At 41.0% G+C, this 27,781-nt stretch overlaps 1 protein-coding gene across 8 annotated transcripts; it reads right to left on the bottom strand.

The window, feature by feature from the left end:
* Positions 1–309: 309 nt before the first annotated feature.
* CABYR (calcium binding tyrosine phosphorylation regulated) lies at positions 310–25,642 on the bottom strand. 8 transcript variants are annotated; one of them, XR_013525808.1, is made up of 6 exons: positions 25,586–25,642; positions 22,342–22,502; positions 22,195–22,248; positions 4,170–5,450; positions 1,775–2,372; positions 310–395 (listed from the first exon to the last, which is right to left on the bottom strand). XR_013525808.1 is itself a non-coding variant. In XM_008979621.4 (6 exons), coding segments are annotated over exons 2-6 (1,143 nt in total). In that variant the 5' UTR covers positions 22,490–22,502; positions 25,586–25,642; the 3' UTR covers positions 310–394. The 8 variants fall into 8 exon arrangements, 5 of the variants coding, with proteins under 5 accessions (XP_008977869.1, XP_008977873.1, XP_078204035.1 ...); XM_008979621.4 differs by having other exon boundaries at positions 5,109–5,450; XM_008979625.4 differs by having other exon boundaries at positions 1,775–1,898; positions 5,109–5,450.
* Between the last annotated feature and the right edge of the window lie 2,139 nt (positions 25,643–27,781).

Raw genomic sequence — 27,781 nt, 5'->3', positions numbered from 1 at the left:
ACAAAGAAAGAAGTCCTTGTGGTACCATAGCTCCAAGAGCCAAGGAGATAACCAGTTACCTGATGTACATAGTGTTAAGGAGGTATTTAGCATTCAGTTAAACTTGGTCACTACCATATTAATTCGGTGTGAATCCCAAATGCTGAAGTAAGTGGAAATACCTGGCTAGAAAATTCATTACTAGATCTGTTAGAGCAGGAATGGTTTAAACATATATATACATAGAAATTGGAAAATGATACTGCTTTTATGTTTGGTTGGTTGCTTGTAGCTCTCCTAAATTACAAAAATAAGCAATACAAACTTGTATGCTTGCATGAAGTTTATTGATATATTACACTTGGTGGCAGACTCCTCCCTGAATGATGACCCTTCAAACAGCATCATTGCTGGATCTGTTAGGAATAATGCAAGTTGTTTAAAGTTAAACATGCAACTGAACATGTGAAATGAGTAGATCAGAAATGCAAGGTCTATCTTCTGTTACTAAGCTTAACTAGTTAACTGTGGGCTTTTGCACTACAATATCCTAGCACTTTCATGCTAAAAGCCATTTTTACAATTCCACTAGAAGTCCATAAAGACTTTAAATAAGACATGCATGTAGCCCTCAGATAGTTGTCTTTCCTTAAATATAGTAACTGGTCCTTGAGCCTGCTTATGAATGAAATGTAGCTTTTGTCCATCTCTCAGATGTTCAACTTAAAATTCCCACAAATTATTTTAGTAACTAATTGGTATAACACACTTCCTCTGTTAACCTTCCCCTTACTGCTAGCTAATCTTTTTCTACATAGCAATCGGAGGGATCTAATAAAAACAGGAATCTGATTTTATCATTCTTCTGCTTAAAACACTTGTGCTGGCTTCCCATTGAACAATCAAAATCTTCATCTTATGCAATCATCTCCCCATCCCCTCCCAGCCAGTCTCACTGTGGCCTCCTTTGCTGTCTCTGGAACCCCGTGTTCTTTCCTGCCCTACAACACAAGCTGGGTGCACCCTGCAGAGCTGGCTCCTTCTCATGCTTGGGTGTCAGTTTATATCTGAGCCTGAACACGCTATCTAATAGTGACACTTAAAGGCAGGCCTGCGTCAGTATGTTTTCTCCATAATACATGTTGTAATATACTTTTCTGTCTGTCTCCCCCATTAAGATATAGGTTCCATGTTTTGCTTACTCTACTGTCCACACATAGGGTAGGCGGGCTAGCATAGGGCTTGGCATTAAGTATGAACAAAAAACTTAAAAATGACTTGTGATCAAGCAGTCTCATCCACAGTTAATCTCTGCTGTTACTTAGCTCTTTACTCTGCTTCTCACCTGTCCATCTACTGTCTCTTACCACATGGATTAAGTGCTCTGTTACATAATCAAGACTTCTCTCTTACCTTGCTCTTCAGTTTTTTCCAGCTCCTCCCTAAACATGCCAACTAAATTGTCCTGTTTTAAAAATCCATCCCCTTTTCGCATCTACCACTGTGTTAGACAATGGACTAGGTATTCAAAGGCCACTGAGTTCATTAATGTCATGTATTGGGCATCAAATCCTTGGTGCAAGTCATTGTGGTACAGTGTATCTACTATGCATTTATTAGTAACTGGTGGTTAGGAAGTTAGATACAGTAACCCCAGGAAATTAGAATATACCCCAACTTATTACATGTTATCTCAAATTGTTTTTAGCTATGTAAATCTCCAGGTCAATAAATCAAAATGCTTAAAACATGTTTTTTTCCCTACCCACATATTGTGGTAGGAAAGTGTACCTACCAGTTTTCAGTTTCTGCTTTGCGAACTTTGTGAGCAGTAGCCACAGTTATCTCCCCAGCAATACCATAACTTCCAAAGGGAGCACATTTGTCACCAGATCCTGAATTGTTTTTAGCTACATCTTCTACTGGGAAAGCAACAGAAAGAAAAACAGGGCTTTTTGGCTTGGGGACATCTTGTCCACTTGGAGGATTAGCATTGTGGGGACTTAGAGTATGTTTCTGGAATTTCCCATCTGCAGGAACAGCAATGGGCACTTGTACAGCAGCATATCTCTTCAAGACATCTGACTGCGAAACAACAGCATGCCCAGGAAGAGGTTCCCATTCCTGTGCTTTCTGAAATTTTGAGCCTACTAAGATAAAAGGTGGGGCACTGATCTTCTTTGTATCGTCCATCACATAAATGGGAGAAGTGACTGTTGGTGGATGCTGCAGAAACTGCGGATCCTTAGGGTTAGATATGTAGAGGGTTGCTTGGGGGAAAGGCCCAGGTGCAGGTGGCGGTGATGAGTGACTTTGTTGATTATCAGTTAGACAATAAAGGGTCCACATGTTGGAATATGGTGGTAGCTGTTCTGGTTCACTTGCTGCCATTGCTATAAAAAAAATTTTGCAGGAATTAAAGTTTTGGTCTATCAGGCACTATGAATAGTAATGTCTTTGTAAGTCTCTTTCACATATTAAAACAGCTGTAGTGATATGTACCACAAAGCATGCTTTAGAGAGGGCTGCATAATTTTGTTTGGCAATGTGAAAGAGATTCTCTACAGTGGGAAAACGAGAACAGTGTTGTTGTGGTGGCAAGTGGGAGGGATGCTACAGTTGTGGCTAAAGAAGCAAACCCATTCTAAGTTGCTGTTTCTAGCTACTTCACCTTTAGACATGACTTCTATAAGATCCTTGTAGAGCAAACTGGACAGTCAACACAACCTTTAGCTTTACCCAAAAATCAATTGAGTGTAGAGTGTGTTAAGCTATTAAAGGAAGTGTTAATGCATCTGCAAGAAGTTAGCACTAGGTATCATCTTCACCATATAATCAAAATATCTCTGGCCCTATCACAGCCACCATTATCTCCCATTAATTTGTTACCACACATACAAAATCACATAATCTAGAACTCAAAACCCCAGAGAGCACCACTTTTAGGCAAGACTTGAAATCATAGGTCCTAGGTGGCAGTGAAAGGCTGGTTAGTCCCACAGGCATTCTTTGGGTTGAGAGAAAGAGGTCTAGGAGTGCCATCTATCCATAATGCACGTGTACAAGCCAGGTCTTCAGTTGTTTCACAAGGAGAGAGGTTTTGATAATCTGAATTTTTTGGTTCATATCCCTTTAGTATTGTGGACAACTCTATTTTACTTTGGAAATAGTTAAGCATCTGAAAACAGTGACTTCATCTGGAAGTACTGCTTAAGCCACAAATATAGCACCAGTTCCACACACTCCACTCCCAGCACTGTCCTCTGCCTTTCCAGCTGTGCAGAATCCCTGTCACACTGCCAGACAAAATGTGACCTTTTCTAAACACCTGCTTTGCCAAACTTTTTGAATCCTTCTGGCTTGGTTAAGAGTTTTTGCAAAAGGAATGGGAGGATTGGCTCATGCATGTTCCTTCTATCCCTAAAAAGAGAAGGGCCCCTGCAATTATCCATGAGCAGGAGGGTGAGCAGACCAAATGCCATAATTAGATACAGATGAAAGTCACATCATGTCTATATCATAGGAAAACATGGTGATAGTTCAGCAGCCAAGAAAACAGCTTGATTTTTGGCACTTGCCAGGGAGAGGGAACTGATCAAAGGAAGCCAATTATGTGAACTGCATCTATTGCTGTTCAAGTGCCGGGGTATCCTTTCTGCTGCTAATACCTCCCTGCTCCCCTGACCTTTCCCCTCTCCATCTAAAATCCCTCAGGTGCAGGAAGCTCCCAGGCAGAAAACAAATGCATGGCCCGGCACCCCAAACCTGGTTACAGAGGTCTCCTGATTCAGTGCGAAAGCAAACAAGCCACCATTTTTTCACTTTTTAAAATACCACAGCCTATGTAAATGTACTGCTATAGTTTTACATTCACAAGAGGAAAATTTCAAACCAGCACCCCCTAATTACAGTTTTTTTGCAATCAGCATATTTAGATCACATGAATATATTTAATACCTGACAAAAGAATAACATAAAAGTGCTAGATGACCAAACTTTGAGGCCAGGCTTTGGGGACATCACTTTAAAATCACTCGTCTCATAGTACTAGAATTTCAGATACAACAAAGCCTTTACATAGCTTTGACATTTAAAAAAAATCTGAAAATAAAGACTGACCAGTCTGCAGGGAGCCTACATAGATGGCTACCTGAAATGCAATTTGTAATGGAAATATCTGATTTTCTTACCTGGCTTCATCAAACCTTATTCAGCTGTTGCTTCCCCTTCTGGTTCGATTTCTGGTGCAGTGAGACCTTCTGGAGCAGAAGGGAAGGGGCCACTAGATGATTTTACAGATGTACCTGAGTGCACTGCTTCTGCAGCTTCCCCAGAGAGCACAGGTTTGCCTTCCATATCCTGGGGTGCAGTGTTTTCCCCGGACTCCTCCTGCCCAGTATTGTCAGAGACTATTGAAGTGATCGCCACTTCAAAGTGCAGAGATTTTTCAGAGCCTATTTTGATAGTGCCCTCTGCATCCAGGGGTTCTGCAGGTACCTCAGGCTGACCTTTCAAAGATGTGTCTGAGAGCAGAGCTGTTGCTTCTGCCTCCATATATACTGAGGGATATTTTTCATTCTCCTCCAACTGTTCAAGTTTTACAGATTCTATAGATTTTTTAGACATACCAGAGGTTGTCTTTTCTACTACAGGTTTGGGACTAACTAGTGGTGACTGCTCATTTTCTTTAAGACAAGCAACTTGATCAGAGAAAGAGATAACTATTTGTTCTGGCAGTTAATCGACATCAACAACTCCTTCAGTCACAGGCACATCATTATAGATAGATGATATATGAACAGTTGACATAACCTCAGTATCAGCCTGCAAAGGGACCTCAGGAGCTAGATCATAAGCAGGAGGTTCTTGTTCATCCTGCAAGGGGACTGAGGAAGCCGTTGATAGTTCAGCCTCATTTTCTTTAGGTTGAGAACCCAAATATACATGGACAGATGTTTGGCTCACAACCTGCACTTCTAGTACCTTTCCAGAATACACAGGAGGAGCAGCCACCATGACATCTTCAGCAGCCTCTGAGCTCGGCACCTCCTCAGTAACAACAGGCATACTGGTTGCCACATCTACCATTAAAACATCAGATTGATCAGAATGAATAGATGAAACTTTACCTAACATCTGAGCAGCAAACTGAGCTGGGTCAGCTGGGACATAGGCAAACTCTGGTGAGACAGCTGTTGGAGGTGGTGAGAAGGGTGGGGTAGTAGTCTTAGGGGTAGCTGCTTTGGGAGAAGAATCATGAACTGCTTCCGTTTGCTCAGCACCTAGCTCAGCATAAGTTGATGGAAACTGGGTGGTTTTGTCACTATATCCTGTTCCTGTTACATTGTCCTCCTCTGTGTCTGTAGATTTTTCCATATGTGTAGGTACTTTAGATTCTACAGATGATTTTTCTGGTTCTTTTAAACATTCTGCTTTCTTCGGTCGTATTGATCCTTCTGACCACTTCTGTACTAAAACACACAACCAGATGGGTTAATTAGCATCTATGCCCACAAAAAAATTTTTTTAAAGAAGGCAATAAATAGGGGTGTGGTGGCTCATGCCTGTAATCCCACCACTTTGGAAGACTGAGGTGGGAGATTGCTTGAGCTCAGGAGTTCAAGACCAGTCTGGACAACAGTGAGACCCATCTCTATCCCCCACACTGCCTGAAAAAAAAGCAATAATGGGTTGAGCATTCAGACATCAGTATAGACACAAATACAAGAGTTTTTGTAATTTAGTGTGGGTAACAAAACACTCCTGTTCTTATCTACACCAAGACCCTCAGTTCATTTTCTCAGAAATAAGTGACTAAACAGGGCAGTGGCAAAACTAATAATCAGATATCATCATAAGGTGGTCAGCATCAGGAGAAAGATCATAACTTTTTGCCCAGAAATAAGGAAGCTGAAAACCTCCATGGAAAAAGCTTCTGATCGAACTACACAGAACTGGGGGAAGAGGTTGGGGGGAGGGAGACCAACTTTCATCTTTGTTGATGTAGTAACTTAGGAATAACATAGATGCTGTATATTAATAAAGGGATTCCTCCATTTAAGCAAATTGGTACATAAAGTTTAACTTAATGAATTGATAAGCTAGAGGACTATAGGATTTTTTTTTTTTTTTACATTAGGAAAGTCACATATTCTAACCTAAAAATGGTAGCTCCTTCCAGTGATGTGTGATTATGTAGCTAAAGTCAGACAACTGACCCAGCCAAGAGGAAAAGGAGGGTATCTCTATATCTGAGAGTGCAAACTAAGTGAATCCTCAGGCATGAGGAAAATTCTCATGGGTTGGAAGGACACAACAGCTCATGACATACACAAAATCCTAGAGCTGGAAAACTGCTGTAGTATTTTATGTGCATCATCCACACACCTAACTACCTTAGTCGTTACTCATCAAAAATTTTCACATCTGCTTGCTAAGAATTTTCCTTTGGGAAGCATTTCTCTAATGAAATTTACAGGAAAAGCAGAATTTGCTTCACAAGAATATATTAGGCTCAAGTAAAAACTGTCTGGAGACATGTTTTCAGTAGGTTCAGCTGCATTCCAAAAAACAGTGACCTGCAGTGTCTCCTTTGACATTGGCTGCTGATGTTTTTCAAATTCAATTAAGATTTCTAATTCTGGACATAGACATTATACCAAATGCTCACATACAGAGAAAGATTCAAAAAGAGAAAGCCACATCTGTCGTTACCGCCCTCTGCTTAAAACAATAACCTTATTTTCCTAACCGTTCACCTCTTCAGGACTTTCCCATCCACTTTTCAGGAAAGCCCAACACATTTGACTGAGTGCCTATGCTACATGTAAGACTGTTTTAGGCACTGTTGAGGATAGAAAGACTATTAAGATGAGATCTCATATAGCTTATATTTAATAGGGAAAATAAGATAAATATAGGTTAAAAAGTACAAGTACCTAATTGGTACTAATAAAGATCTTGGGAGTTCAGAGTAGGGGGAAAAATCTTATTCAATCCTGATCTTGGGAGAGTTACTCTTATGCTTAGAATATAGAAAGCTACAAAAAACATTGTTCCCATCATAACAACAGGAAAAAGCCAGATAGATAAGCCCCAAAATCCTAACTTTTCTTGAGTTCAGCAGAGAGCTGAAGTCAAAAGGTAACCATGTAATCTGATTTCAAAAGAGAAACCAACCCCTCCAAGGAGAAAAGAGACATAAGAACAGTCTCAGCTGTAGCAGGGCCCAGAAAGAATACGCTGCCATCACACCAGCTGTTAGGAATGTACCAGCTACAGTCTATTTTTTTTTTTAATTCAGATATTGAAACTTGTGTATGTTCCACGAAGTTCTACCAGCTATATCTTAACATACTGGCAAAGGCCAAAGGTGCACTAGATGTCAGTCTGGGATTGCCTGGGACTCCAGACCCAAGGAAAGTTCACACTCATTAGCAAACATTTTCCACAGGCCTCAAATAAAAGATGGAGGCAGGGTGGAAGGCCAGAGAGAGGTTTCCTACCATCAGAGCAGAGACAGAAGACACTGGCCCAAGACTGACCACAGACAGAAGGCAGGGTTTGGCTACCACATGGACGGAGGGCAGGAACACTGAGAAAGCCCTGTGTCCAAAACCCAGGTGCACAGGTCCAGCCTAGGCCTAAGGCCAGAACAACAGGGAACCTCCTGCCCTGCCAACCAGCCCAGCACTGAGAAACAAGAGACACCGGGCTGCCAGCAGGGGAGGGGGCAAGAGCTTGGAGAGATGCCCTTTGTGGGGTACAGTGGCAGAGAAGGCTGAAAGCTGAGAGGGAAACACAGATGCTGAGAAATACTCTCTAGTACCCATCCCCACCCTCAGCAAAAGGTCTTGGCAGCCCTCTCCTAGAAGGTCTTGAGGCCTATAGTACAGTGAAGGTATGAAACCAACAACAAAACCCAAGCCCAGCTCCTAACCAGACTGACCTCCCCACTCCCATGCCAATTCAAGCCTTCCTATTTTCCCCAATAAGGTCTTAAATTCCCTAACTACTGATTTACATACCATGAGCATTTTTTCAAGAACGCAGCCAATCTACGAACTGGATTAGTGCAATACCTAGAGTGCCTACACTGGACCTATCTGACAGCTTGCTTGTGATATGATTTAGGCAACTCTGGAAAGGACCACCTGCCCTTTTAATTAAAAGTATCTCTCTCACAGGTTCATGGTACCTGAAATTATGTCTAGGGGATTAGTAAAATGATCTATTTTTTAAACATTAAAAAAGCTCAGTATTTTTGTCTCTAGAAGTGATTAAACAAAAACATCCCTTATAACCACCATTTTGGAAAGGTAAAGCATTATATAATTATGAATCCTTAGTAATTTACCAGGGAATTTATGATACTGTTTTCTTAACTAACTTTTCTCATGGTAAAAAAGTTAATGAGAAAACCTAGGTTCCAGTCCTGGCTCTGAGATTTAATAGCTGCATGATTTAATAGCTTCAGGCCTCCTCATTTGCAAAATGGGGACATTAACTCTGACTTCATGGAGTTTCTGTGCACATTAAGTGAAATAATACATCTGAAAACACTGAAGAAACTGTAAATCACATATAAACAGGGAAAGAATGAATCAATACCCAGTTAAAAAGAGATACAGAAAAATTTGGAAAATGTGGTATGAAATTAAAAACTCTAAATCTCAAATATCTTTAATTCAGCTTAAAAGCTATAAATCTCAAATATCTTTAATTCAGTTTTGATTAAAATGAAATTGGCTATTTCCTAAACTTGGTGGTAAAATATAGGATGTTTTTTCTTTATATATGTGTGTGTTATATACTTAATGGATTTTTTCAATTAAAAAAATTAATACCAGATGCCTTAAACTTTTATAGTGTTTTTGAAAATGCAAACACTAGGTCAGGTGCGGTGGCTCACACCTGTAATCCCAACACTTTGGGAGGCTGAGGTGGGCAGATCACTTGAGGCCAGGAGTTGGGAGACCAGTCAGGCCAACATGGTGAAACTGTCTCTACTAAAATTACAAAAATTAGCTAGGCACAGTGGCATATGCCTGTAATCCCAGGTATTTAGGAGGCTGAGGCAGGAGAATTGCTTGAGCCTAGGAGGCAGAAGCTGCAGTGAGCTGAGATCATGCCACCGCACTCCAGGCTATGCAACAGAGCTAGACTCTGTCTAAAAAAAAAAAAAAAAAAAAATATGCAAACACTAGACCAGCCATTTGGCTTTGTCTGGAATACATGGAATACCTTGAAAGAATGTTGGCAATTATATACTTACTAGTTACCATATACATCTAATGTACATCTATATTGAATTCATGTGATTATTTATTAAGAAGGCTTTGCTCTAATGTTTTAATGTCTGCTTTAAATACTTATAACAATTGCTGACTTGTAACCTTGAGATTATGTTGGTTGTAGAAGACAGAATTTGTTAAAGTTGTAGCCTAGATTTGCTAAAGGTTGATCCTATCAACCTCATGAAGATTAACCCACCAAGACTTTGGTGATCTTGTTCTACTTAACGCTGACACAACTATATACACTAAGAATTAGGAACATAACTAAAGGCATTCCTTCTTGTAAAGAAGTTCCTTTTTAAGTATAATAAAATGACTCAAAATGGTTAACTTTAAAATTCTTTGCAGAATCCTGATTTTCCATGAAATCAATAAGATAAAGAGATAAATTACAAGCATACAGCATTTTTTAAAATAGGCACAACTCACATGGAGAGTCAGGGTATTAGGGTACATAACTGCCCAAGAAGCATAAGGAAAAGGACATATTCTAGCATGGAATGGGAAAATCTGGAAGGTTATCCAAAGACCAGAAGTGTATAAGCAGCAGGGCCTAACAAGATATACGAGAGGCTGTGTAAGAATTGGAGGTGCGAAGTGGAAAGAGTGCTTAAAATCAGGAATATGTATGGTACATAGTCTTAAGAGTTTAAAACAGAAGATTCCAAGTAGTCTGTGTTGAACTTAATGGAATGAAAATGCCAGAAACTATAAAGTAGATGGTTTCTTTTCTCCCCTCTTCCTCCTTTCCCTTCCTTCCAGTATGTGTTAGACACTGAACAATCAAAGAGGAATAAGACTTCCTAAAGATCTCAGTCCAATTAAGGATTGAGAGACAGATGATTGATTATATGCCAATGTGGTCAATACAGTGACTGAAATATGTTTGGGATACAACAGCTTTTAGGTGATTTTGGTTAAGCTTTAGAAATGAGGAGCAGGTGTGAAAGTGGCTAGTAATTTGGACTGTAGGAGGTGGAAAGCAAAAGATGGCATGGTCAGTTTGAGGGAGAATGCCATTCAGCATATCCTAGGTAATCTCTCCCATGCCATGGCCCTCTTCCTTCACTCTCCTCTTGGTTCTCCAGCGCTACCATCAAACTTCTCTGCGCCACAGAGAGCAACACCAAATGCAGTTTGGCATCTCTTTGGCTTCGTCCTTTGCTCTTCTCTTCTGGTTGTTTTTATCTCCCTCCCCTCATCACTGCCAGCACACTCCTGCCCCCAACATTTTTACCAAACCTCATCTCTCTCAACTTCACTTAAGGGCAAATAATTAAAGCAGGGTGGCTGGAATAGCAGACATTCCCTCCCTTATTCTTTGCCAAGATAATCTTAGCTAGATCAGGGGCAGCAATGTACCCAGCCCCAGGTGATATATCACTAATGAAACATTGGTTCTCAAGGGGTAGCAGTATCCCCCTCTTCCACTGAGAGTACTTATAGATGTAGAGGAGACATTTTTATTTATTTCAATGTCTGGGAGGCATTAGTAATTTAGAAGCCAGGACCAGGGATGCCGGAAGTCCTGCAATGCATGGGACAATTCTGATCTCCCTTACCATAAACTTTGGCCTGTGGGACAGAAGTAGAAGTCTGTTGGAAGACTTGCAAAAATTTTCCTTTCTTAATGAAAGGAACAAATGTCACTAGAGCTACCACTTTCTCCTTCTTCCTGATGTAAACATAGGCATAACATCTGGAGCAGTCGCATGAGGGGACATGTAAAATATCCTAAGAATGATACAGCAGAGTGCCTAGATATGTGATGATTATTAAATTATATTGGGGCAGAATGAACACCTTTTCAGATATGTTGTTTTCTTAAAGTTACTCTTAATTGGTTTTCACTTGCAGCTGAAAGCTTTCTTAACTGATATGAGGCATAAATTTGTAGTAGTAAAGAGACATGACAGAGGGGGATTGTGTTAAGTGCTGCTCTTTAGATACCATATCTGTTTTTTATTCTATGACTTTCATAATACCCATTCTGTCTGGGTACTTGTTGAATGCTTTATCTTAAGATTTACAGCTACTAAATAATATATCTGTACTTTTTTAAACTTTCTGCCCATAAACATCTGGGGTGTGTCCATATACCCTCTCCTCTGTAAAAATGAAAAACAAAAACAAAAAAGGCTGATTAAAAAGAGGAAGAGGATTATCTTCAATTTCCTACATCTAGTCATGTCATCTGTGAATAGTTTTATTTCTTCATATGCCTTTCCTTTTTTTTAAATTTGTTTGCCTTATGGCACTGATTAGAACCTACAGTACAAAGCTAAATACAAACAGTGATTTTGGGTATCTTTGTCCTGGTCCTACTCTTGAGGGGAAGGCATTCAATATTCACCGTTGAGTAATATGTCATCGTTAAGTTTTTGTGTTTGTACCCATTCCTAGATTTAGGAAGTTCCATTGTATTCCTTGTCTGCTTATACATTTTCTTTTTGAGACATGGTTTTGCACTGTCACCTAGGCTGAAGTGCACTGCTGTGAGTACAGTTTCAGCCTCCTGAATATTCAGGACTACAGGTATGTGTCATCATGTCCAGCCAATTTTTAAATAAATTTGCTGTGAGACAGAAACTTTCTCACCATGCTGCTGAGGCTGGTCTCAAACTCCTGGCCTCAAGCGATCCTCCCACCTCAGCCTCCTGAAACACTAGGATTACAGGCATGAACCACCATGCCTGTTTATAAACTTCCCTCAAAGCATTTCTTGTAGAGCAGGTAATGCATTTGTCTCAGTTTTTGTCTGCCTGAGAATGTCTGTATTCATGTTTTAAAGGATATATTCACTGGGTATATATTCATTCTAGGTTGGCATTCTAGGTCACTTTATGACATTCCATTGTCTATTAAGAAATCAGCTATTTGTCTTATTATTGTTACCTGAAAAGTAATGTACCCTTTTACCCCTCCTCCTGCTCTCAAGATTTTGTATACCTTTTTCAGCAGTTTAGCTATGATGTACCTGTGTGTCATTTTCTTCGTATTTATCCTGCCATGGGTTCACTAGACTTCTTGAATCTGTAAACTAATGTCTTTCAGAGTGGGAAAATTCTTAGCCATTACGCTCTCAAATAGTACTACTTTTTCCATTTACTCTTCTCCTGTGACTGCAATGACATAGACTGTTTTTTTTTTTTTTTTTTTTTTTTTTTTTTTTTTTTTGAGACAGTCTTGCTCTGTTGCCTAGGCGTCAGAACAGTGGTGCATTCTTGGGTCACTGAAACCTCCACCTCCCAGGTTCATGTGATTCTCATGCCTCAGCCTCCTGAGTAGCTGCAATTACAGGTGGACAGACTTTTTGACAATGTCCCATATTGTCTCTTACATTCTTTTCTATTTTTCTCTTTGCCTTAATTTAGTTATTGTCTGTTGGCCCATTTTTCAGTTTCCTAATTCTGTCTTCTAATAAAGCCATATAGTTTTATAATTTGCAGTTATGGAATAAATGTTTTATAATTTCTAACTCTGTTGAAGTTCTGCATTTTTTCATCTATTTTTCATCTTTCCAAAATATCAATTATGGTTATTTTCCATCCACTTCATGTAGTAATTCCAGTATCTGGATACTCTATGGGTCTGCTTCTAGTGAGTGTGTTATGTTTTTGCCCTTGATTATTAGTCACTTCTTCCTGCTTCTTTCAGTGTCTAGTAATTTTTTTTTTTTTTTTTAGATAGAGTCTTGCTCTGTCGCCTAGGTTGGAGTGCACTGGCGCAATCTTGGCTCACTGCAATCTCTGCCTCCCAGGTTCAAGCAATTCCCTGCCTTAGCCTCCTGAGTAGCTGGGATTACAGGTGCCTGCCACCACGCCCAGTTAATTTTTGTATTTTTAATAGAGATGGGGTTGCACCATCTTGGCCAGGCTGGTCTTGAACTTCGGACCTCATGATCCACCCATCTTGGCCTCCTAAAGTGCTGGGATTACAGGTGTGAGCCACCGCACCTGGCCAAATGTCTAGTAATTTTTAACTGTATGCTGGAAACTATAAATGACACATTGTAGAGGCTCTGATTGTTATTTTCTTATACATGGTACTGATTTTGTTCTAATGGCAAATCAATTTGATCCTCTGGAGATTTGATTATAAATTCTGTTAAAGTGGGCATAGTTCTGTTTTGTTCTTACTCCTAGCACATTGTCTTTATTCATAGTGTATGAACTTTCTGAGGTCTCAACTGAATTGCCAGGGTTTCACAAAAATCTCTTATTTTTGGCTGGGCCCAACCTGCAAAGCCTCTCCTAACACTAAACGGTTTTGATCTTTTGACTTAGCTTTCAGTATCCCAATGGCTCTTTTCTGCTAAACCTCATCAAGCCTTACTCTACATATGAGGAGTTTCGGAGTTGGACAAAAACCCAAAGGAAATTTTTTTTGCAAACTTTTGGAGGTCCTTTTCTGATAATGCCTCCTTTCTGGTACTGTCACTCATATCCCAGCCACACTGGAAGACCCAAATTCTGCTTCTCTGTCACCTCTCCCTCTATAGATTTCACTGACTGCTTAAGCTATACTTTCCTGCACAAGAATTTGAAAATGTCCTCAGGAAGAAAGCCTCTGTGAATATGGGCTGAATTTCTAGGAATCCTTTCTCCTAAGAATCTAGGTACTGGACTTTGTTTTATATAATTTGTTTTTATGTCTGTTTATGATAGGAGGATAAGTCCAATACTGACTTCTCTATCATAACTAAAATGAAAATCTCTCCCTCTCTGCTGAATTTCACTTAGCACAGCATCTGGAAATTGGCAGGAATTTAAATATTTGTTAAATGAAATAATGGATTGGACTTCAAGGATATGTAGGATTTGAAAGGTAAAAAAAGGAGTGAAAGCAACTCCTGGGAGAAGGAACATAAGCCAAAATCAAATGATTTGAAATTTCACATTTCAGGAGACGACAGATTATCTAAATATATGGCATATGAGGTCTATGAAATGAGACAGATGATTGCAAAGGTAAGTTAGACTGAAATCATAGAAAGCTTTACATGCCATGCTCTTGTAAATAAAGGGGTCAAAATTTACATATTGTGACTTAGATATGTCAGAAAGTATTACTTTAACTGCTCTCATCTTGCATTAAAATGCTCATTTCCCAATGGCAGAACTTGATCTTAGTTTAAAAATCTGTCCCTTGGGCCGGGTGCGTTGGCTCAAGCCTGTAATCCCAGCACTTTGGGAGGCCAAGGCGGGTGGATCACGAGGTCAACAGATCGAGACCATCTTGGTTGACATGGTGAAACTCCGTCTCTACTAAAATTACAAAAACTTAGCTGGGCACGGTGGTGCGTGCCTGTAATCCCAGCTGCTCGGGAGGCTGAGGCAGGAGAATTGCCTGAACCCAGGAGGCGGAGATTGCGGTGAGCCAAGATCGCGCCATTGCACTCCAGCCTGGCTAACAAGAGCGAAACTCCGTCTCAAAAAAAAAAAAAAAAAAATCTGTCCCTTGTAGTTTAAAAGTCTCTTGTGGTTAATTAATGAGTCTTTTGGGCTACTGTTCCTTTATCAAAGGTTCTCCTCCTTCAAAAGAGGAAATCTCAGTGCTGGAATAAGCTCTGTCTCTGATCCACATGTCCTTTTATGCCGGCTCTCCATTACCTCTGGTAGACGCATAACTGGTTTCTGGTGTTTTTGTTCTGTTTTATTTTGTTTGTTTAGAGACAAGTCTCACCATGTTGCCTAAGCTGGTCTTGAACTCCTAGCCTTGGCCTCCCAAAGGCTGGGATTACAGGCGTGAGCCATCGGCCCTGCCCTCTGGGTGTTGGTCTCTAACATTACTGCATTCATTGCTCAAAATGTTTCCATTTTGTGGAAAGTGTGCCCTGTTTATCTCACTAAAAGACTAGCAGATCTCCTTCCTAATTTAGTCCTCTGTAGCACCTAAGGCCTGGCTGCCAATTTTTATTTTATTCTCAGCTTGGATGTTATGTGCTGTAGCTCTCTGCTCATGTCACCTTTTCCCATCCTGATTCCATGCTCGCTGTCACTCTCATTGGGATAATCCAAAAATATCAAGACTCACTAAAAACCATACACGGTAGCCAGGTGTGGTGGCTCATGCCTGTAAGCCTAGCACTTTGGGAGGCTGAGCTGGGCGGATCACCTGAGGTCAGGAGTTCTAGACCAGCCTGACCAACATGGCAAAACCCCATCCCTACTAAAAATACAAAAATTAGCCAGGTCTGGTGGCATGTGCCTATAATCCCAGCTACTCAGGAGGCTTAGGCAGGAGAATCACTTGAACCTAGGAGGCAGAGGTTGTTGCAGTGAGCTGAGATCGTGCCACTGCATTCCAGCAAAAACTAAAACAAAACAAAACAAAACAAAAAACCCACATAGGCCACAGGAAATCAGTAGTATCTCAGGCCCATCTGAGAAATGACCCTCCATTATTTCCAGCCTATTGCTTCAATATGCAATTCTCTCATTGAACAGATATTTACAGAATGCTGGCACATGACAAGTACAGTATAGGTACTGAATGTGGCATATGTCATGCTAAATGCAGGCCATGTGAACCACATGGCTTCTCTGAGACATGGATTCTTCTAGATAGCACCTAGGAAAACAAAGAACAAGCCTTCTGTTAGGTTTTAGAAAAAAAATTTTTTTTGAGATGGGGGGGTCTCACTCTGACACCATGATGTGCAGTGGTGCACTCTCAGCTCACAGCAACCACCACCTCCTGGGTTCAAGCAATTCTCCTGCCTCAGCCTTCTGAGTAGGTAAGACTACAGGTGTCCACCACCACACCCAGCTAATTTTTGTATTTTTAGTAGAGATGGGTTTTCACCATGCTGGCCAGGATTGTCTCAACCTCTTGGCCTCATGATCCATCCACTTTGGCCTCCCAAAGTGCTGGGATTACAGGCGTGAGCCACTGTGCCCAGCCGGTTTTAGGGAATTCTGATCAGAGAATCTATACCTACCTTACTTATCCCCAGTTTCTATCTCACCTAGCACTTTTTAGGCTCTAGCCACACCCCAGCACCACAACCCCACTGCCTAGAAGGACTTTCCATTTCCCTTTCCTTTACAGCAGGAACTGACCTTATTATATCCTATTTCTTTTACTCCTCTATTGCTTATGTAAAGTAAAAATTTGATTCTGCTAGCTTTGGTTTTTAAAATACAGCTCTGGAAATTTCAAGAAAATCATTCCCTCTCAGCAGAAACAGGCTCTTGCAAGATTCCAAATTGTTAGCTTCCTTATTATGAACTTTGTAAACTCAAAACTGAGTAATGACTTTCTTGCTCCAAGCTTTATTTGCCTTTCCTCTAAATTCAATGAATGCTTCAATGGGTAGATATCAAGAGAGCAAACAGGAATAATTAGGAGATACGTGAAATCTAAGTATACTAGTTTAATATTTTTTAAAGTATCCCTAATACTGACAAGTTTGGAATAGTTAGGAGATATGTGAAATCTAAGTATACTAGTTTAATATTTTTCGAAGTATCCCTACAACACTGAAGAGTTTGATTTTGTGGATAATAGGGAGCTATCAGAGCTTCCAGATTAGAAAAGAGTGATATATCCAGCCTATAAAGCTAAAAATCAAGATGTCCTTCCCTTATGTCTTGACTCTGTCTTCTAATATCTGATCTTATCTTGGCAAACTGGTTTCCTGTTTAGTTTTACTGACTGGCCAAATCTGCCTCCTGTCCAGTCACTTATTCCCTTAGTCTGATATTCTGACCCCGATTCTTGTCTATACCATTTGCTCACTGATTTATTTAGACTTCTTTCATCTAAACTATTCCCCAACTGATTAATCTGACCAGAATGGAATAAAGGGCCAAAGCCCCTCTCCTACTATCATGTGATCAAACTTTTTCTAAGCTTAATGAAATTCTTACCTTGGTACAAATTATCACTACCCTGCTTAGGTATATGCAAGACTTCAAGAAATAAAAGGGGCATTTTGGCATAATATCCATCCCCGTTTTTAGGGAATCAGGATAGCTGTATTTGAAAAAATGCCCAGGAAGGTTGCAGAATAGTGCCAGAGCCTCACAAACTTTAGTATGGATAAGCCTGAAATACATATATATCCCTTGTTTAATTATGAATGGATAGTTACAAGTATGTGTAACCAACTATCAAAATAAGGCATAATAAAAGCACTGGCATAAGAACTTAAAAGCTCAATATGAATATTTCAATACAATGATGATATGCATAACTGCTTTGGTGCTACACAGTAATTGCAATTGGGCCCAATGATCAGCAGCAGTTTCTGACTATAATTATTCTCATGTGGCCAAGCCAAAAGTGTCCAAGATGACTTAGAAAAGTTCACAAGCTAACTAAGGGATCCAGGTAGGCTAGATCTCCTTGATTCTTCAAAAGAGGTGGCTATTTCCTATCTCTGTGAGATGAGACAGGGATGACACTGGAAACAGGACTTAATTTGGCTTTCAGGGATGAGAGATAATAGTGGTGATGAGAAACCACTGCCATCTTCACTGAGTGATGAAAAGATCAGAATTAGGACAATCTGGGCTTCAGGTTCCACACAAAAAGGTAGAGGGGTGGTGGAGAGAAGTGAAATAGCGGGAGACAATATGGGGAAAAGGGAGCTCAAATTCCTCTCCCTTTACTCCTTGAGTTTGAGGATCTAAGATTTTTCCAGAGGGATCCTAGAATGTAATATACTCTAGAGTGGAAAAACATGAACCACACTACTAAGGAGTTCACGTCCTAACTCTACTTAGAAGATTAGAAGTTTTAAAATCACTCTTAAGCTTGTCTGAATTGACATAAGTGTCTAGGACAAAACAGTTAATAAATATTAATTCTATTCCACTTCTTTTCCTGTCACATACTAACTGGTGGATTTAAAGGAATGACTCTCTTGCCTTAAAGTACTGCCTGAGTTTCTAAAATACCATCAATTAAAGATTTATTTGGATTAATGTAAGAAACTCCTGAAAAGCTTGAAAAATGGAGAGCTTTCATTGATTCACATGGTAGTGTGCATATGTTTAACAAAACTAGAAAAACAAGAAGAGGATCCAAGAAAGAGCTTCAAAGGATGAGCTGTTTTAGAGATGGGCATGTGAGCAAAATGACACAATGAACATGGCTCTGGATAGAGCCAGCAACCATCCTAAAGACACTAGGCTCTGGAAAAGGGGGAAAAAGATGAAAAAACAACTTGCTCCCATGTCTGATTCTTCTTCTCTTACTTTCTGTATTACCTGACTGTACATGAAGTCTTGAAGCTACTGGGAAAATGGGTAAACACTATGCTGTGGTCCTGTGATCAAGTCTTATGATGAGGCCTACCAAAACTGGGGCTCTTTCTAGGAAAAAATCCCAGAATGAAGTATTCAACAAAAGCAAATGATACAAGCAGGGATGTTCTTATCTCCATGCTTTCCACACATACAGGCAGCTTGGTATAATGCTGCTAGGCAGCAGACTCACCAGTTTAGGGGTAACTTTGGAGGATACAACATCCCTACAGAGCACTCTTATGAAACAACACATCTTTCATGCTCATGTGATATCTGAGAGATGAGGGAGTACCAGTGCACCAGATGATAGTCAGTTCTTGCCCACATCACCAAGTCCTAACATCTAGTGCTGTCTTTAGGCTGATCTAGCTTCCTGCTGAAGAGACTGACAGAGCAGAATAAGGGTCAGCTGACTTAGTCCTCAAAGGATACTTTGTTTCCCCATCTTGCAAGTCAAAGTCTGAGAGGGCCTCAATCCTTGGGGCTAACAGAGCATGTAGGGTATTATAGGTAACAACGTTGTTGTTTAAAACTGGGATCCACAAAGGGGAAGTTCTATTTAATGAAAGAAAAGATACTACCTATTATACCTACATTTTTTTTTTTTTTTTTTTGAGATGGAGTCTCACTCTGTCACCCAGGCTGGAGTGCAATGGCCCCATCTTGGATCAATGCAACCTCTGCCTTTCCGGGTTCAAGCAATTCTTCTTGACCCGAGTCACTGGGACTATAGGTGCACACTGCCACGCCCAACTAATTTTTTGTATTTTTAGTAGAGACAGGGTTTCACCGTGTTGCCCAGGCTGGTCTCAAATTCCTGTGCTCAGGCAATCCGTCCACCTTAGTCTCCCAAAGTGCTAGGATTACAGGCGTGGGCCACCACGAGGGCCACCGTGCTTGGCCTATACCTGTATTTTTATTGTGGAGAACTGACCAACTATGCAACCAAATTTACCCAGAGCTTCTACAGGAATAGCAGTTGGGGAATTAAACCAGTAGCAGGGTGTCACTCAGGGGAGGAAATGCCCTGCAAAGTAGGATCCTTGCCTGTATATTACTAGATAGTACCTCTTTAGCCCAGAGTAATGCTTTCCTGGATGTAGATGAACTCATGCAGTCCATGACAGGACCTCAGTTAATGGATTATTTGTCCAGTAAGAAACCACTTGGGATAATAAAAGACAGCCAAATGAGCCAAACTGAACAAATAAGCCAAATGGTAGCACTGAACTCTTATTTTTCCTGATCATACCTTCCCATCTTCCTAGTAAACTACAACAAGCAATGTTCATTTCTACTCTACTGCCTAAAGAGTAATTTCTACAACTATACTATGAACTTGCTTTCAGGATTACTGTATACCATGTCAGCCTCCTCGATATCTTTAATTATTGGAGGAGAAAACCGGCAGTATCTCCTTTATCTCCATGAAAGGATGGCTACTCCATTAATTTTGTTATTCTGTTAATTTTGAACCCTGAGATTCAAAGATATTAACCTACCTAGACCAGAATCTAATTTGTTTAGTCCACTTGCTAAGCTGAACGGTGGATAAATCCTTCAGTAAACAAATTCAAAAGCAACCAGTTAATTTCCTTCCACCATAAAGATTCACTGAATTGCCATTCTCAAACAGCAAGCCTGTACACTCCCAATACTTTCAAATAGTGTCTGGTAGAGAGGATACAAGTACACAGACAGTAATAACCCTGACTAACAAAGAAACTGGACTCATGGCCAGGGAAAGAATTAATGCTCTTCTACTTGTCTGTATACCTTGCTGATGGTAAGCAAGTCCCAGACCCGTTTCCTGTGCTGAACTGAGGTCCGGCAGGAAAGCAGCCAGAGTAGATGAGAAAATATTCCTGAACCATAATGCTTCATTCTCTTGTCCCTTCAAATGCTGATCCTTGCTATTCTGGATCTTCAGTATCTCTTTCACTGCAGACCCAAAGCCTCAATTTTCCTAGTTAAGATTTTCCTAGTTCGTACTCCATAATTTCTCTCTACTTTGGATATCTATTAACATCACCAAAGTGACAGTACAGAAGTAGCTAACAACTCACTGAATCCTTTTTCTCTATGATCATTCCAAAATGTTGGCCAGTCAATATAGTAAGAAGTCATTATTTCCCATACTAGCGAGGAATCTCCATATGCCTGCTTCACAAGATTCTGTGAAAAGCTTTTTCTTCACATTCTTTTAGATGTGTACATCTGTCCATGGGATCTGACCATTATATCCTCTTTTGTTTATAGTGATCTCAAATTTTCACTATGTAAACTTTGCCTCATTTCTCCCCAACTTTTTCATTGCTTCTCTGTCAACTGAGTTTCATACTGTCATGTTCACATTAGATATTAGACATTTACATATATACACACCAAACACAAATTTCTTCTAAGCAAACACACAGGACTATGTCACAGTGTTTGAGATGTGCTGGAGGTGACCACTATCCATGAAAAACCTCTCTATAAACAGAGACACTCTTTGAGCAAAAAGTGTGTTCAGAGACACCTAACTATCTCCCATCCTCCAGCCTGGACTGCAATTACACCATTAGGGAGTAAATGGGTGGTTGGCCTTTGCTTTAAATAACCATCTGGGTGGCTCACCCCTATAATCCCAGCACTTTCAGAGGCTGAGGTGGGCAGAACACTTGAGCCCAGGAGGTCAAGACCAGCTTGGCCAACACGCCAAAACCCTGTCTCTACTAAAAATACAAAAATTAGCCAGGTGTGGTGGCCCATGCCTGGAGTCCCAGCTACTTGGGAGGCTGAGGTGGGAGAATCGCTTGAACCCAGGGACAGAGGTTGCAGTGAGCTGAGATCACACCACTGTGCTCCAGCCTGGACAACAGAGTGAGACTCCATCACAAAAAAACACTTCCAACAAAAGTATTTATACAACCTCCCTAAGTAATCTCATAAAATCAAATTCTCCTCACACCTGTAATACCAGCACTTTGGGAGGCTGCGTCCAGAGGAGTACTTGCATCCAGGAATTCAAGTCTAACCTGGATCACAGCAAGACCCTGTCGTTATCCCAAAAAAAAAAAAAAAAAAAGAAAAGAAAAGAAAACACGGAGTCTTGCTCTGTCACCAGGTTGGAGTTCAATGTCATGATCTCGGCTCACTGCAATCTCTGCCTCCCAGGCTCAAGCGATTCCCCTGCCTTAGCTTCCCAAGTAGCTGGGACCACAGGGGCATACCACCATGCCCGGCTAGCTTTTTGTATTTTAGTAGAGACAGGGTTTCACCATGTTGGCCAGGATTGTCTCATTCTCCTGACCTCATGATCCACCCGCCTGGGCCTCCCAGAGTGCTGGGATTACAGGCGTTAGCCACTGCACCCAGCCAAAAATTTTTTAAAAATTAGATGGACATGGTGACTCACAAGTGCAGTTTGAGCTACTTGGGAGGCTAAGACAGGAGGATCCCTTGGACCCAGGCTGCAGTGAGCTATGATGGTGCCACTGCACTCCAGCTTGGGTGACAAGAGTGCATCTCTAAAAAAATAATTTTTTTTAGAAAAAGGATCAATGTGATTAAACATAAAATAATTTGTGGGCACCATTCTTGAGTTTGAATGTATGCTAGTAATGATGCAATAATTTATAAATATCCTTATTAAAACTACTGCTACTTGTGGTACTTACCTTTAATCTGATGAAACTGTTTAACCAGATCCTTTATATCCAGAGAAGTATTCACTGAAAGAATACAGGAAATACAGATACATAAAATTCCCAACTTAAAATGTTTTCTTTTTTTCAAAGTAGCAAACATATAAAATAACAACAAACCTTCTCTATACATAGTAAGTTCTTCAAAATAAACTGCTGCAAACTGGACGATGTTTGATGGGTTGCTTTTGATAATGGCGATGCTAATTCCTTCGAGTAGAGTCTTGAGGCCATAGGGTATGCAAAATCTGGGCTTTGAAGAAATCATTTTGGTAGGATGTCTGTAACTCAAGCAGAATGAAAAAAAAAAAAACAAAGTCTTATAAATAATTTTACTAAAATAGTTATCAGTTAACTATACTTTCCAAGAATAAATTATCTCCTATTAAAATTATTAACTTTAATTCTAATATTTAGGTATTCATTTTAGTAAAATGGACTAATTCTTGATGGTAGTTAAAAAAACCACAACTCTACTACCAATAGCTTACTAAGTGCAGATGAGCAATCTAGTACCATTATAGAAATGCACAGGAAAAACTCTGCCAAGACCCTGAGGACATTAAAAATGAACAAAAAAACAAAACCTGCTCTAAAATTCAGTGAATATTTTGTGCAGTTAACATTTCATGTACGTTTCTAAACAAGTCCTTCCAAACCACACAGGCACTGGCCCTTCTGTACTTATATTAATCAAATGTTACAAGACAGTTTAAGAAAATATCTTTTTTCCTTATTTTTCTAAATAGATCCTCAGACATGTTGCTTATCTTTAAGTGGACATTTTTTAGGTTTAAATTTTTTTTTCCAGCCTGCTTCATACCTGCAGGAATAAGTTTGTTTTTAACATTAATCAGAGTGGGTATAATTTATTTGTGGCATTATTATACCACCCACTGTCACCTGTACCTTTCTTTTCTCGTATCTCCCTTACCCTCTGCCCAGATTTTCCCTTGTTTCCCTTTCTGCCTTTCTGACTTTTAAGTAGTATCAAACATATTGCACAGACCAATCTGTAATTCTCAGAGTTGCAGAGACTGCCACCTTAAACTGTGTCAGGGTGTATGTGTTCTAACTCCTTCTAAAATATCTCCAGCTTCTAAAGAACAAAATTAAATATTTAAGAAAATCTCTAAAGTGGGGAGGGGAAAACTGACAGGAAAAACAGGATGAAAGTACAGGTGAAGTTAGTACTCCAGTGCATGCCACAGTGCCTTAACTTTGATAAAGATGGGTATCAAATCTGTCCCCTTGACAGCCCTGCTATCAAGCTGCCATCACAAAATAGGAAACAGGTGGTTAAATGATTCAGGTTTCCTGAGGTGAAAAATCAGTTGCTTGGGAGAACCACAGCTATTCTGGATACTGAAACCCAGGAGAAATTTCTCCCCCGAGTCCTTATAAAGCAAATGGTGTGATATAATGAACCAATGTCCTCAACAACATCCTACAGTAAATAATGAGTTTCATGGGGCTAAGTGGCATAGTTTAGTTACAACAATTATAGAAGGGCCCAGCTTCTGTTATAAAGTAACTAATATCTCATAGCAAAATGTTGAATACTTAAAAGCACATCTCATCTTCCCAAAGGTCAGGACAAAATGAATGTTTGGCCAAAGCACACCCTTAATGAAAACTTCCTTTCACAGTATCATTCGACAGATTTACTGAATTAAACCATCTTTTAAAAAATCAGAAGTGATCCAGCAATCCCACTGCTGGGTATATACCCAAAATAATGGAAATCATACACTGAAGAGATACCTGCACTCCCACGTCTGTTGCAGCACTGTTGACAACAGCTAAGATTTGGAAGCAACCTAAGTGTCTATCAACAGATGAATGGATAAAGCAAATGTGGTACATACAATGGAGTACTATTCAGCCATTAAAAAAGAATGAGATCCTGTCATTTGCAACAAAGTGGATGGAACTGGAGATTATTACCTTAAGTGATATAACTGAGGCATATAAGGAAAACATTACATGGTCTCTTATTTGTGGTAGCTAAAAATCGAAACAATTGAACCCATGGACAGAGAGTAGAAGGATGGTTACCGGAAGTTGGAAGGGTAGTGGGGGCCTGGGTGGGGAGGGGGAAAGTGGGGCTGGTTAATGGATATTAAAAAAATGAATAAACCTACTGTGTGATAGCACAACAGGGTAACTATAGTCAAGAAATTAATTGTACATTTAAAATAAGAGTGTAACTGGATTGTCTGTAACACAAAGGATAAAAGCTTGAGGGGACAGATGCCCCATTCCCCATAATGTGATTAACATTGTGTGCCTGAATCAAGACATCTCACGTACCCTATAAATATATACACCTACGACGTACTCACAAAAACAAAGAATTTTTTAAAACATCGAAAGTGGGGCTTCGGCAGGCCCCACATGCTAAATGCTAACGGGCACAGGCAGCACTCATATATGTCATACATATAATTTTCTTTCAGTACCCAAGGTGAGTAGATAGACCGTTCTGAAAGGCTCCCATGAAACACGATGGCGCCAACCTTTCGGGAGGCAGTTAGCAGTTGGTGCTACTAACAGTGGGGACAGGGGCCATGCACTCCATCCTCCCCTGTCCTAGTTCTCACTCCGACTTTGGGAACGCGTGGGGCCAGGGACGCTAAACAGCCTGCAGTTCATTCAGTTCCCCACAAAGAACGATCCTGAGCTAGCTGAGAAAAATCAACGGGTAAAATCGTCACAAACACTATTAGGGTTAAGAGCGACGGCTTAATATTCTCCCCAGATCTCTCCTATCAACAATACCGGTCCAACACTAGCACAAGTAAACCCTCCCCCGCCCAACTGCAAATGTCCCTGCGCCTGCTGCCACAAGGGTCACGCCGTAAGCAAGAAACACGATGCCTTTCAGGAAGCGAGCGGGGGGCTTCGGAACCACAGGTAACGGAAACCGCACTCTCCAACTCCTCCCTAAAGGGAGACTCCGTCAAAAACAAACAAAAACTCTAGTGTGTGGGCCCCCGCTGGAAAAAACAAAAACGGGTGTGTGGGCCCCAGCTGTGTCAGTGCTCCTCGTTTTGCACTTGGTTTGGTCTCTTTGGGAGAGAGGGGAGTGAGATGTAGGTGGCTACGCGTGCTCTTGTCGCCGGCACAGGAGGCGGGTGACGGACCCGCCGAGGCCCGGATTCGGGAGCGCCACCACAGCGCGGGCAATCCGCTGGCCTCACTCCCCGGTGTGGGCGGTGCCGCCCCAAAGGCCCCCAACTCCGAGGACCCTCTGCTTGGGGCTCCCTCGACCTCTCCAGTTACACGAGACGGCCTGAGGCATGACTGTCTCCGAGGCCGCAGAGTACGCCTTTTCCCCAGACTCTCCCCAGACTCTCCCCACCTCCTTTCCGGCCGCGTTCTTAAGAGCTTCCTCGTTGCCCGCTTGCGGGCGGCTCCTGAGGAGGCCTGGCCCTTGTGGGCCTTTTTATATCCCCAGAGGCGCGTCAGGGCGTGCGCCACAAAGCCCCGCACGCACGCAAGGGGGCGGGGCCACAGCGGCTGTAATCATTGGGAAGCTGAAAGCTAGGAAATCCGTAATGTGGCCGGCGAGGCATGTTTCCTCTTTTCTGGCTAAATCTGAAGGGATTTAGGTGAATTTATTTCCAAACAAACGGCCGGGAGTAGCTCAAAGAGACGCCTCTCCATCTTTGGTTGTAGGCCTAAAATTAAAGCTGGTTTGGAAGGAAATAGATTTATGCTGGTGCTGCCTTGCTGTCGCTGCCTCGCCATTTCACACACTGCTCCTGGCCCCTAAAACTATAGCTCTCTTTCGTGACCTTTAGGAAGAATAATTTCTGCCACGGTGTAGACATAAAGAGTGAATAGCTAGGAGGCTGAGGCAGGAGAATTGCCTGAACCCAGGAGGCGGAGGTTCGGTGAGCCCAGATCGCGCCATTGCATTCCAGCCTGGGTAACAAGAGCGAAACTCCGCCCCCCCCCCCAAAAAAAAAAATGAATAACTTTATGCAACAGAGTACTTTTTCTTTTGGAAAACTCTCCTGTGGAATGGGAGTTCAGCATGAATCCCGAAATTTCCTGTTACTCCATACTTGAGATCAGACACCATTTATCCCTCAAAAGCACACCGTCAGCAATAGGTTGCAAGTGAAAGAGTTACTGCATGCAACTTCCACTCAGTTTTACCAAACTAAAGGAATGTTAAGTTTAAAAACGCCCACTCCCTGCCATTTCACTCATTTAGGCTCAGGTATTTGGGCGGGGGTCATTTAAATAACACCATAATCATGATTATTTGAGTACAAACAAGCAGCCTTAGTTTTGATCCGTCTTCAATTGTTTGAAAAGCAGCTACTGTGGCCGGGTGTGTTGGCTCACGCCTGTAATCTCAGCACTTTGGAAGGCTGAGGCGGGCAGATCAGGAGGTCAGGAGATTGAGATCATCCTGGCCATGGTGAAACCCCGTCTCCACTAAAATACAAAAAAAATTAGCCAGTCATGATGCATCTGTAGTCCCAGCTACTCAGCAAGACTCCGTCTCAAAAAACAAAAAGCAAATACTTTAAAGAGAATCAAAAGGGCAAATATCTAACAACAAAAACAACAAAAAACCCCTTTTTTTAAATTCAGAAAATATTAGGGCTTCCAGGGCACTTTGCAATAAAAGGCAATGTAAGGCCTCAGTCAGCATTATCTGGGGCCATTTATTAATCCATTTAATAATTACTGAGAGCCAGGCAAGTTTCCTCTTCTTGGGAAGATTACACACTTAAAAAGGGAGAAATAGCGAGACTAAATCTCACAAAAAAAAAGAGGGAGGAATGCTTTTAGACTGTGTTGGTGGGTCTGCAGATGATACAGTTTTCATCCTTCATCACTTGCCTCCAGCACCACTTTGGTAATGTAAATAAAAGTGAGATGAGGTTGTCATAATTTCTGATGGCTTGGTTTATAACACATTGAACTATCAGAGAAATAATGAACTGAACTACTAAAAAATCCTAAGTACAAACACTGAGGGCTCATCTATGGTGTTTTTTGGAACTGGAGACATTTATGGTTGTTTAACCTAACCTGGGTGGGTCATATCAAGCATCTATGAGGTGCACAGTGTTATGCAGAAATACCTGTAACTCAGAAAATAAGATTTTACTCTTTCCTCATTGCAATGTTTTGGCTGAATCACTCTGAAATGCAAATTGTTTCAATGAAAACATCTAACCAAGAACTTTCAAACCATTGCCCATCTGCTGCTTTCATTTCTTGAACTCTTAATGATTTGATGTGGTTTCACAATGTTGGCCTCCTTTTCAGTCACCAGTATTTTATTTGCTGGTCACCAGTGATTTAAAATGCAACTGTCTTCTTTTCTACTGCCCCTCCCCCACACCCCAAATCCTTACCCTGTGAAGTCCACGGTTCTGGGTGTGGCCTCTGCATACCTCTCCTATTCCTCTCTCACCATGTGGTTCCCACTTGACCCTCCTGAGTCTTAAACACACATGCCATTTGTCACCTCCGTGCTTTTTGCTCATCTGGTCCAAGGCCTTGGAAACAGCAAGTGTTTTCACCTGACTGG

The sequence above is a fragment of the Callithrix jacchus genome, chromosome 13 (genome assembly GCF_049354715.1).
Source record: "Callithrix jacchus isolate 240 chromosome 13, calJac240_pri, whole genome shotgun sequence".
NCBI classification, from domain to species: domain Eukaryota; kingdom Metazoa; phylum Chordata; class Mammalia; order Primates; family Cebidae; genus Callithrix; species Callithrix jacchus.
Note: the sequence above shows the minus strand (reverse complement) of the source record. Positions and strands in the feature narration are given on the sequence as shown.

Coding starts and splice junctions, on each gene's coding strand:
- CABYR (XM_035270764.3), bottom strand. CDS start 24,721: ATGGGAGCCTTTCAGAACGGTCTATCTACTCACCTTGG. Junction 22,503..24,683: donor GGTCTATCTACTCACCTTGG/GTACTGAAAGAA, acceptor CTTGAGTTACAG/ACATCCTACCAAAATGATTT. Junction 22,249..22,341: donor ACTTACTATGTATAGAGAAG/GTTTGTTGTTAT, acceptor GTATTCTTTCAG/TGAATACTTCTCTGGATATA.